A 12633-nucleotide genomic window follows, 5' to 3' on the forward strand; every position below is an offset into this window, starting at 1 on the left:
AGTGACAAAGGGCAGCCCTGGCGGAGTCCAACTCTCACCGGAAACGAGCCCGACTTACTGCCGGCAATGCGGACCAGACTCTGACACCGGTCATACAAGGACCTGACAGCCCATATCAAAGGGCCCAGTACCCCATACTCCTGGAGAACCCCCCACGAGGTCCCCCTGGGGACACGGTCGAACGCCTTCTCCAAGTCCACAAAACACATGTAGACCGGTTGGGCGAACTCCCAGAACCCTCCAGGACCCTGCTGAGGGTGTAGAGCTGGTCCAGTGTTCAAGAGCAGGACGAAAACCACACTACTCTTCCTGAATCCGAGGTTCAACTATCCGACGGACCCTCTTCTCCAGGACCCCTGAATAGACCATACCAGGGAGGCTTAAGAGTGTGACCCCCCTGTAATTGGAGCACAGAAAAACAAGAAAAAAAATATTTTTATGACAACAGATTTAATGTTCTGTTCAAATTATGTCAAAAATCACTTGGTTATCCTGTTTCTTCTACGGGAAAGAATTAAATATCAATTTCATAGGTTTCTATAATCCAGTTTAAGTTTATTTTATTTTATTATTTGACTTTTTTCTTGCTCCTTGTGATGACATGCCCCTGTAAATCCCTGCATTCCTGTAAAAGCAGACGGAGGGTGTTTTACTGTAAAGATAACATGGCTGAATCAATTCCGTGGAATTAAATCAGGAAAAGGTACCAGCATTAGTTCATATTTTGTTTGTGCTTATGTTTCTTATTAGATTTTAAAAAATATATATATACTGTAAGTATTAGTCTTTAAGAAAGAATATCACACCAACAACTAGAAGTCCTGAGTTACTGAAACTTATTTCATACAGTTAATCCAACTATTTCATTTGCTACAAAGTTCAGCAAAATTAATCATTTATGTTTGTAAGCAATCTGTATCACTAAACATTAGACGGATGGAGATCATTTGAGTCCGGTCCAATTGACCGATTCTGGACGTCTCTATGAAGGTCCTCTATTTTATTTGGATGTTTAACCACGACAACCAACAGCAGCTCAATGTCTGGACGTCTGACGAGACTCTTTTTTTTAATGAAATTAAATAGACATCCAACACAGGTGTAAAATCATTAAAGTCAGAATCATTTTTTTTCTTTTTTTCTTTATATATATATATATATATATATATATATATATATATATATAATTTTCCAAATAAAAATGCTTGCCGAAATTGTCACCTTGGTCACTTCCTTACCTGTCTGCAGTCACATTCTCTTCCTGTTCCTGCCATGTAAGTTCGGAAGGAAAACAAGCCTTATAAGGAACATCCTGTGCTACACCTGGACTAGGAAGCAAAGATCTGTGACTCCTGACGATAACAAGCCATGAAACAAGCGCTCACTGCTTTCAATTAAGCTCAGGATCATCTTATTAAAATACACAATATGTATTTTAATAAATCAGAAGGAATATCTCTGCAGATTTTACTTTTTATCACGGCCGTCTCCATCGTTTCTGGTGAGAAAATAACATTTTAACAGCAGATAACTAAATTTAGGTGGCGGGCTTGCTTTGTAATTACTAAAGATGTTAATTAAATTTAAACGTAAGAGAGGCAACCTTGATGCTTTAAAGCATCAAGGTAGCTCAAAGTGAACGATTTCACAGTCTGCTTGTACTGTTTTCTTTAAGCTGTATTTTACATTTTGTGTTTGTTATGTGTGTGAATAAGAACACCTGCAGCATGGGCGGGCATTGGGAAACATTGCCCGCCCACAGAGTCAGCCGAGCCCCCACCCACGACTGGAAGCTATTTCTTTCATTTTTTAATCCTACCTCGATTTGATATGGTAGGGGCTCCCACACTTCCCGTATCAGAAGTGTGCGTCTCCCGCTCTTTTTTCAGGCAGTAAAACTGTTAAACCATTGTTAACATGTTGTAACGTGTTTTTCCGAGCTGTCTTTAAACGCAACATGAGTTTTAAGGCGGTCGAGCAGGTTTTACCTGTGCGGCACCGAGGACTAAAATAAAATAAAAAACTTGGCACGGTTTTCTTCCCCCAGACAGAGTGAGTTGAGTAATGCAGGTAATGGGCCTGGTTGGTTCAAACCAAATTGCCAAATTAGCATCCTCCTGCTAATTTGGAGAAATAAAGAGATAACAACGAAATAACCTTTTTCACATAATCTGTTTGTTCTCTGAGCTACTGGTGGAGATTCATCTCAGTATAGGGCAATATTTGGCGAAAATATACAAGGGATACAGACGGTGATATCACATTTTCTTCGATACAGGCCCTCTTATCTGTGATGCCTTAAACTATTATGGTATTAATAGAAAAAAAGCGGGGAATTGCAAACCATGAGCAGAGAACATATTCATCAGACACTGACTGTAAAACATTCCATTCATGTGTGTCTCAATAAAGGTGTCAAATCTGTATTTATTTTAATTAATCTGCGAAATAAAACTCACCTTTTTAGGGGTTACATGGTTAATTTGTTCAAATTTGTTCATTCACTTATATGCCACAGAGGATACAAAAACATGCCACTAAGTACACTGGGAAACAGTTCCCACTCCTTTGCCAGCTTAAAAATTCTAGTTTATTCAACTCTTGGAGGTTTGACAAAATTATTAAAAAGTTAACACAACTTACGGCTTTAGGTTTATCTTTCACAAACGCACACATTTTGCTTCAAAATCAAAAACTTGCAAAAAAAAAATATTTAATTAAAGACTAGTAGATACAACTAATTTTAGCTCAAATGTTTTACAGTGAAGCTGAAATGTTAAATTAATCCTGTTAAAACACAAAGTTGTCTTAAAAAGTAATATTTTTTTCTCAATTCTCCTTCTTCCTCTATTTTTTCTCGTTAGGGAATTCAACCACATAATGTGTGACAACCTTTCTTGTAGTATTGGTTGTCACAAATGAAAAACTTGTGTTGGTGCTGACACTGTAGGCTTCAATTACACAACAAGATACAATCCATTGATGTCACTTTTGCTGTAATTTGAAGTTACATGAAATAAGAAGTGTGAAAACCAATGTTTATGTGCAACAATAACTCAGCAGAACAGTCCTGCCCTGTCATGACTCACAGTAATGCACAAATATTGCAGAGCATTTTTAATATCTGTGTTTTAAATTTGTTCAACCCTCCTCTCTTTCATTTCCTGATGTTTTCCAGGAAGCCTGACTTTGACTGCATTTCCTTTAGATGGCAGCATCATCAACATCATCAACAGTAAAGCCAGCAGCTGCAAAGTGTGCACATCCAACAGTAACCAACGACAATGTTACAACAGCCTCACATTGGTTAACAGAACAGATCTGGAGTTTAATTGCGCCAAACCTCAGGATTTTTTCACGGTGGAAATTGTTCACAAAATAGGTAAAACATAACATTTTATTTACTTTAGTTGATCTCAAATGTTGAGAAATGCAGATAATTGAGATTGAGATTTTTTAGTATCGAGAGTAATTTCAACTAATGTAATTAATTACTTTGTTAATTATATTGGCAAAAGAGGAACTTTTTCTCTCCTACCATCACAGACAGAAATATGAAGTGTTTATTAAAACTTTAAATTGAACCAAACGCTTTAGATTAGATTTTCAGGCACAAGCAGATCTATCATTAGGGATCCATCATTCTGTGGGCCTGCTTTTCTTCTAAAATCCCTGATGACCTGGATGGAGAGCCTGGCACCATGAACTGGTTGAAATACCAGGAGATTTTGAGAAGAAAGAAAGAAAATCTGGTAGCATCTGCAAGGAAACAAGCAAGAAATGATCAAAGATCTCTCTCTTAATGCTACAACATTGTGAAATGTTATGAAAGAATAAATACTTTCCTCTTGGTAAAAATGACCTGTACATATTTCCCACTTTAGTTGAAAACATTATCCTCTTTCTCTGTTGAACCAATTCTTTCAAATTAAGGGTTGAGCTTCAAGTGTGAGAAGATGGCTCTGTAATAAAAGCTAAAATTACATGGATATATTTTTCTAAATTATAAAATTGTCTCTAAACTTTACATTTCTTTTCTCAGCATGTAACTTGGAGCTTTGTGGCCTCATCAATCCTTACATTGGATTCTCAGATTTTTTGCCATTCGACCGCAAGTTCATCTGGAAAATAGAGGCTGATTCACAAAAATCATTTCAGATAAAATTTGCTAACACAAGGTTGAATCAGATTGCTCCAGGCGTCAGCTGTGCTAATAAACACACCTACACTCTCCGAGCAGCAAATGTTCTCCTAGGGAAATTCTGCTCATCTGGGACCATCAGGAGTGCAACGATCCAGAGTGAAGGCAGCTTCTCTCTGCACCTCCCAGCAGGACAGGAGCCAAGTTCTGACATGTTTTTAGTGTCAGCAGTGGAGAGAATACCAAGTTAGTATCATTATATTTTCTGTTTTTGTTAAACATCTTTTCTGTATCTTCCACAGTACCAGCTGTGTGTATTTTCTTTCTTTCACAGCCTTTGCCAAAATTTCAGTCACACTACAAAAAGGTTTGTTGTCCTCAACGCTGCTGACACCAAACTACCCAGACAGTTTTCCCAACGCAGAGCTGATGGAGTGGTACTTTCACATCCCCAATAATTACAAGACGGCAATTAAGTTTTCAATCCCGAAGAATCCGACTTGTTTAATGGACAAGACGTATGTGGAGTTTAGAAACAAAGTGACAAGTTCCAAGGATGTTCTTCTTCGTGGTGATCAGCCAGAACAGAAACAGGGAAGCTTCTCACTCAGGCTGAAGAATTGTCATATGGACACACAACGTCCTGATGGACTCTCCATGAGCCTCACGGTGACTGCTTTCCCAGGTTTGTGTAGAACATTGCTTCAAATGTTATGATGCAGTGAATGTTGCATGTTTCAATGGGAATAGGAGCTGGTTTGTTGTTTTAAAGGGGAAGTCTAGTAGACCTGAACCCAGAGACTTTGATACAGACTTTGTTTAGTACTTTAAAAGTTGTTAGCATTTACAGCTCCTATCATCAGCTTTTTATCTATGATGACAAGAAATGTCATCATAGATGTTTGCAGGTTCAATCCTGCAATCATCTATGATTTCCTATCAGAGGTGTCACTTTTCCTAACACTTTCAATCATTGAACATTCCGTACAATTAAATTGACAAATAAACATTTTAGGGGAACTCATAAAAGAAAAATAGTCATGTACTATTTTTCCTTTTTAGAATAGCCTAAATCCATGCCTTTACTTATTACATAAAAAGCAATATACTTAAAGTATACTAAGTGTAACTTCAATTTTTCCAAAAAAGTATGTCAAAGTACACTTAGTACACTTTAAATTGTGCTTTAATACAATTTAATTACTACTAAAATACACTAAGCAAAAGTTTTATGTGATCCTACAAACATCAAGACAGACATTTTTACATTTTACTGCCATCTGTCTGTAAACAGCAGTTTTCCAGTCATTTCCAAGATACTTAGTAGGAATTACTTCTGGACTTTGACTAGGCCAGTCTAACATGAATTTGCTTGATCAAAACCGTTCAATTGTGGTTCTGAGCTGCATTTTAAGGTTGTTGGAGATTGAATCTCTGCCTGAATCTGGTCTTACAGCCTCCAGGTTTTCTTCCTCCATTGTATTTAGCTCCATCCATCTTCCCATCAACTCTGACCAGCTTCCCTGATCCCCACATCATGATGCTGCCACAACACTTAGCCACAAAGCCAGAACACAGCAAGTCTTCGTCATGCTTGCTGTGTCCTTTATGTGACTTCTTTTGTCTTTTTTGTTTTAACTACAGACTTTTTCTGTCTCCTCCTCCATAAAAGTCAGATTGTTTGGGGTGCTGGACTGATGTCCTCTCTGATTCTTTGAGTAGTGTGCAGTTGTATCATTGTCTTTACCATCTTGAAATGTTCAAGGGGATATAAATATATTTACATGGCACTTTATACTTAAGTCATCAAAATCAGACTAAAAATAATTTCTGGTCATTAAGTTTTCCATCAGATCATTCAATATGAGGCCAGTTAAGGTTCCTAACTCTTGCTGTGGCCTGGGTGACTGATTTCTGTTTTATATTGAGATAAAATGATAGAAAAAACATCTGAAATGTCAAAGCTACAGATATGCTCTGTTTTGGCTCTTTCATATCCGGGTCTTTTTGTTCTCTCTGCAAGATTAATCAGTTATTGATATAGATAAGTCATTGATTCATTTTCTATTCATTTTCTTCCTAACAGATGAAAACAGGAGCAATAGGGGGTGGAGGGGGGGAGAAAAGAGAACATTTTCCTGATGTTCAGAAGTTTTAAGCAAAGGTGATGAAAGAAAACAGTGATTAAATGTGGGATTTGTTCTCTTTTTTTCCCCTCTTCTAGAATCTCAACGGTTTACCAGTGTCGGTGTGTTGGCTGCTGTGAACATCATTATCCTCATTGTGCTGTTGGTGTTTTTCATTGTGACGAGGTGAGGTCTTCAGCTTAGTTTTTCCTTATAAACCTTATGTGACCTGCTTAGACGCACTAGTTTAACTTTTTCACATTTTGTCATGATAAATCACAATACATTGTATGTTTTGGGGATTTTATTTGATGGATAGATAAAGTATAGTGCAAATATGTCATCTGGAAGAAAAATGATAGATGGTTTTCAATGTTTGCAGAAGGGCAGAATGTAGAAAAGTGTGGTGCACATTTGTAGTCACCTGTAAGCCTTTAGGTATCCTTCTGCCAACTTTCCTCATTTAGCAGCTAATATTTTTGCTCATCCTGCTTTACAAACTGGCTTCATTTCGGTCATGCTGGAGATAACTGGATTTAGCTCTGGGCTTTGGATGGGCTATCACAAAATATGAATATGCTTTGATCTAAACCATTTAATTGTAGCTCTAGTCATAGGTCAAGGGTCATGGAGAAAGAACCTTTGTCTCTTTCTCAACTATTTCGCTGCCTCTGACAGGTTTTTCTTCTAGGTCTAACATGTATTAGGCTCCTTCCATCTTCTCATCAACTCTAATCATTCTCCTTGTTTCTGTTGGGGAAAAGCAGATGGTGTGTTCAGAGTGATGTGCGGTGTTAGTTTTACACGTGGGTAAAAAAGCAAACTGTTTTGGTCTCATCTGACCAGAGGGCTGTTCCACCAAAGTAGGATTAAGAAACCCAGGATAAGAAATAAAACCAGACTTGACATATTACCATCAGTTCATTCTGGTTTTATCTGTTTCAAAGGCCAAACCAGGCTCAGGAGGCGCAGCTATGTTGAGCCAAGCTTAAGTAATTTGGGTGAATGTGCGTCTACAGCTTTGTTCAAGAGATTATGAGATCAATCCACTAATGCTACACTGTACAAGTAATACATCACATCAAACAAAAAGCCTTTTTAATGGAGGATTATGAGGAATTGAAGCACTTACTAAAGAAAGAAAACTGCTGCTAAAATAGCAAATGCATAAGTAGCCCAGAAATACACATTTCCAAACCATCCTTAACTAAATGTCATAATGATACTTGTTCAGTTAAACAAATTTAAAGTTGTTTATTTGAGCAATGAATGGAAGATGGAAACGGTGGAAGACAGATTCATTCATGTTTCTCTTTTTTATCCCACATCTAATCGATATTTATACAGAAAAAACACGGAAACGTTAAGATTTGATATAATTTGCATTATCTGGAAGTATATGATTAAAATGTTGACTACAATGTAACATTTTAGTACAAATGACTTGCACTAATAACTTAGGAGGTCCCTGCATATATCGCCCTAATTAGTTTAAACTGTGGTAAACTTCATGTGTGTGTTATGATCCCGGCTTAATCTGCTAGCCTGGTTTTGTGAAGCAGTTCCCTCAGAACATCATCTCTAAATGATTACTATGTCCCTCATTTTGACTTGTGGAAAACTTTCCACAGGCTCTTTATGGAAGAGCAGCAAAAAGAAAGTAATAGGAAGATCTTAGATTCTTCTACTTGAGCTGTGGCAGAAGTTACTGCAGAGTTACTGCTGGCCTCTTGGCTGCGACTCTGATTAATGTTCTCCTTGCACAGCCTGTTAGTTTAGGTGGACTGCTATGTCCTGTCATGTATGCCATCTTCCATTTTCAATGCACATTGTCACACATGTTAACATTAAGAATAGATTTGCACACATAAAGTTTAAATTATTTGTTGAATAAATAATGATCATGTAGCCCTTTGACCAGTATCCAGTAGCTCCACATTGAGAAGTATTGTGGTACCTGTGTGGAGAAAAGAATCGCTACTTGGAGCAAATTAAATCTACTGTAGGGAAACAAATTTTCATGTGTAAAGAAGTTGGTTCTTATTAAGATGTGATTACTCAAATGTTGTGTGTTCTCTCCAGGGTGTTTAGAGAAATGCTTTGGTTCGGACATCATTTAAAAGTTTCTAGAGAGGCCATAGAATTAGAGAAAGTGGAAATTTGAGTTTTTGGTGTATTAACATGACCTCAGAAGATAAGGGGACCAATTACATTTAGAAAATAGCTGCTGAAACAACAAAGAGACCAAGATTCTTTGACAAGATTGTCATTATCAGTGAAACACAAAGTTCTAGTAAAACTCAGCTCTTAGAAAAACAAACTCAGTTTTTTCTTGTTTTTTTTTCTGTTAATAGGAAGAAGAAAAGAGATCTTCATGCAGAGGAGTCAGTCTACAATCCAGACAACACCGATCTCCAGACAAGACCCAAGAAACCCTCAAATGATGGATCACTGGTTTACTCACACCTTCTACAAAAGCAAGATGGTGTTTGACCTGTGTGAGTCGTAAGAGTTCCTCCCTGATTTAAAAAGGAAACCAATCAGTGACAAAGGAGGTAATGACATCACCGTGTCGCTCTTTCAGTCTGAACAAGAACACATGATTCCCAACAGCTACGTGGAGTTCATTGTGGACAACAACGCTGATGATTAAGAGCAAAAAACCAAGGAGGAACATCCACAACCACAAGGGCTGAAGAGAAACGACTGAGCAGATGATTCAGTTCAGCTTTTGGACCTTCTTAACCTTTTTGATTTTACTTCAACATGTGTCTCAATCTTGGCATTTGTGTTTCTCTGAGGTTTTTTTTTTTTTGGGAGGGGGATTGTAGTTATTTTTTTTAGGACACCACTTGTGTCCAAAGTTGACTGCAGCTGTTAATGTGTTTTATCTCACATGACCAAACTTTACCTTTAATTTATTTCTTCTAGTCTAAATATATCTCAAGCAATTCGATTCTATACAGAACAATCCTACACTGTGGATAGACGTCAAAGCATTACTCAGTTTCAGAAAATTAAAAAAATATATAGAGCTATTCTAAGGTATTTGTTTTTGCTTGAGACCACTTCATAGGACTTACATCCTGACATTTGATTAGAACAATTTAGGCCTTTACCAGTAAGGCCAACTTATTTAAGTCAACTTGAAAAATACACCACATAAACAAAATATTTTTTTGATATTTGAACGCAATTGTAAAAACACACAAAGAAACTTTATTTTGGGTCAAAACCTTAAATGATGTTCATGAAATGAAACTAAAACCTAGAATTATTGTACACTGATGAAAGATGAGTCTGTGTTTAGTAGGCCAAGTATCTGTCCAGACTTGCTCTGTCTGCCTGATTCAGTTTTCAATTTGCAGCTCATGTAAATTATTTGTGGACCGTAAACAAACAAGGTTTCATGTTTCAAAGATCACAAAATATGTTTCTAGTGTCATGTTGAGATTAAGTTGTAGAACCCACATGCGCAGAACACACTCTGGAGACTGGTAAAGGTTATGGTGATTTATTAAATACAGTGCCAACGGGTATGTACAAGGAGGTCCGGAACTGGTGCTCGTCTGCGTGGTTCTGGATCTCTGGGTGGAGATAAGACGGGTAAGAGGGGTTCAGAGATCGTGGGAATTGCAGTCCAGCCAGAGACCTACTTGCTGGTGAGCTCGTCTGAGCATGGAGAGGTGAACCGCTAGGATCCGGAGCTGCAGGCTGGAACGAGGGCGTGAGTTTTTCTAGGGGGTGCAGCTCCAGGTCCACGCCCTCCAGAAGGTCCCAGGATGCCCCCTGGTGGAGAAACTAGGGAATCTTTTTAGACCGTTTTTGCCTTATCTCAAATTTAGGTCTTGATATAAGCTTTCTATGTTCAGCATAGAAAGCTGAACATTAAAGTGTGATGTCACTGTGGGATACTTAACCTATAATCAAGCTCTAACATTTATTTATTACTTAATAAAACCATGACAAATACATGTTAGTTATAAAAAAGGTTTTAATTATCATATTGTTACATTTCTAAAAGTCTAATATAGCTGTTTATTTGTATTAATGTTTCAAACTTTTATTGAAATAAACATTTAAATCCTTTAGCCTACTAGTTTTCTCTGACTCTTTGTCTGTGTTTAAAATCAGTTTGTTCAAGGCTTAACTCTGTTATTACAATTATTCTATTACAATTTTTTTCAGCGTGCTCAGCTTTCTGCTTGGTAAATATTTTTTTTAAAAAAACAGTGGAATTGTAAGTAAAAAGACACTGTAATGTCGCAAGATAGTTTTTGTATGCAAAAAGGTTTGACAAAGTAAGCAGGTTGCTGTTATTTTTCTTGTCAACAAGAAAAAAGTATTTTTATGAAAACAAATTTAATGTTGTGTTCAGATGATGTCAAAATTACCTGTTCACTTGGTTATCTTGTTTCTTCAAAGGGAAAAAAAGCATCTGCTTTATAGGTTTCTAAAATACAGTATGTGTCAGTTCTTTTTACTTTTGTCTTGCTTTTTGTGATGACATGTTTCATAATCCATCCTGGCCTATTAATAATATAAATTTTAATTATGTAAAGCATTCAGGTGGACTTAAATGCTTTATGTTGTGGATGAACTTCATTTTATTCCCTCTGCAAATATACAAAAACTAAAACATGGCCCCTGTCCCTTCTCCCTATCTTCATGCGCTTCTCCTACCTTTGTGATTGGTTTGTTGTTGTTTACCCAACCTGTCTTTCCACTTTTTGTGACAGTGAATCATGTATGTCAAGGTACAATAGTGTTTATCAGTCAGTCAGTCTCTGGGCTCAGTGACAGTTTGCCCATCATGTGTCATAGAGATCCAGGATTCCTGTAAATGCAGAAGGAGGGTGTTTTACTGTAAAGACAGCATGCGACTACAGCAATTCCAGGGAATGAAATGAGGAATAGTACCAGCATTAGTTCATGTTGCTTATTTTCCTTATTCAACTCCATCAAATGCTGAGTTAAAAGCAAACACATATCTGTTTGGCTAAACACGTTCTGGTTCAGGTTTTCTTTCAGAATTGCATTTAATCATTTTTTGTTAACTCTCTTCAGTTTTAATAATCTTAGAGTCTTTCCTAAAAAAAAAAAGCATAGAATGATGCCTCAGAATATTTCATGGTATTTCAGAGAGATGTGATTTTTTTTTTGTGCTTTACATAGAATTTACAGCTTATAAAAATCACAACCCATTATTTTTTAGAGCCCGTCCTTAGAGTAGAATATTCATGTCCATGTTTAGCTCTCTAGGTGATGTAGTCATAGAAAAACAAAAAATATTTGTTGTCATAGAATTAATTTACCAAATTTAGTTTGGGTTTGTATGTTTTCTTCCTGTTTTCACACGCTCCTCCTCCTACCTTGAAAACATTTTGTTGTTTTTTCACCTTCCCCTCCTCCAGTGCTTTTCATGACAGCCAGTCATGATCGTTTTTATCTCCTTGATCAGTTCGTAAAAACGACTGTTCTCCCTCAGGCTTAATTGACTGGTTTAGCAATATTGTCCATTAACGTCATGGAGATCCAGCTTTCCAGTACAACAGGTTGCCTTTACTGTAAAGACAAACCATTCAATGGAATTAAATCTGGAGAAGTACCAGCATTAGTTCATGTTTTATGTGTGCGTATGTTCCTTATTAGACTCCATCTATCGCTGGGTTAAAGCCAACCAAATATAGGTGTGGTGGATGCCCTTACCACCACCACATAGTGTTAGTATTGATTTCTTTATTAGTATAGTTTATTTCATTTAGACATATATTTTCTCATGGGTGCACACTTTAGTGAATGTCTGTCTGAATGGTTAATTTATACTTGTTTTTGTTTGAGGTGCCACTTATAGGAACCAGCTGGTGGAGGAACCTGGAGTAAACCATCTACAAATTTCTGAAAGACTGAAGAGGGAGACTTCAAGTTTTTATTTAATTTTGTCACTTAAATATTCACTTATTGTTTGTGCTAAGTTAGTTATTTTGCTTTATTTGTTTATAGAATGCTTTAGTTAATTTTGTATTTATTTGTTCTTTTGTTTGGTCAGACATCCCTCCTGTGGTAGATTTGGGTTACTCCACCCCTATTTAAGCAGTCTTTGTTTGGTAGGTCAGTTTTGTTTGTGTTTAGTTAGAGTTCAGTTGACCTCAGTTAATTTGGATCCAAATTTGTTTATCTTTTGATTTATTCTTGCTTTAAATTTTTTGCTTTGTTGATGATTTTTTGAAGAATTAAATTGAAGCCTTTTTCTACTTTGAACATTTTTTGTCCTTGTTTGAGTCCGGTCCCTCACAATGAGGATCTTGTTGCCAACGGCTGGCGCTTAAACTTTAATGTCCTCTGAGAGGCAATTTGTGGCGGAAC

General features: G+C 36.9%; 1 protein-coding gene across 3 annotated transcripts in view; it reads left to right on the forward strand.

The window, feature by feature from the left end:
* Window positions 1–1275: 1275 nt before the first annotated feature.
* LOC106936132 (CUB domain-containing protein 1-like) overlaps window positions 1276–12633 on the forward strand; it is a 19300-nt gene continuing 7942 nt past the window's right edge. The window contains exons 1-6 of one of the 3 annotated variants that reach the window (XR_001422061.1): window positions 1278–1501; window positions 3179–3382; window positions 4043–4387; window positions 4476–4826; window positions 6366–6453; window positions 8622–8822. Coding sequence is in view for 2 of the 3 variants with exons in the window: in XM_015016958.1 (XP_014872444.1) it covers window positions 1429–1501; window positions 3179–3382; window positions 4043–4387; window positions 4476–4826; window positions 6366–6453; window positions 8622–8760 (1200 nt within the window). In the remaining variant the exon portion in view is untranslated. Of the gene's footprint in view, window positions 1502–3178; window positions 3383–4042; window positions 4388–4475; window positions 4827–6365; window positions 6454–8621; window positions 9471–12633 lie in introns of those variants that run through there. The other 2 variants (XM_015016958.1, XM_015016959.1) reach the window with 2 other exon arrangements.

Source organism: Poecilia latipinna, unplaced genomic scaffold, assembly GCF_001443285.1.
Source record: "Poecilia latipinna isolate Pla-1442-1.1 unplaced genomic scaffold, P_latipinna-1.0 Scaffold2083, whole genome shotgun sequence".
Classification (NCBI taxonomy): Eukaryota; Metazoa; Chordata; class Actinopteri; order Cyprinodontiformes; family Poeciliidae; genus Poecilia; species Poecilia latipinna.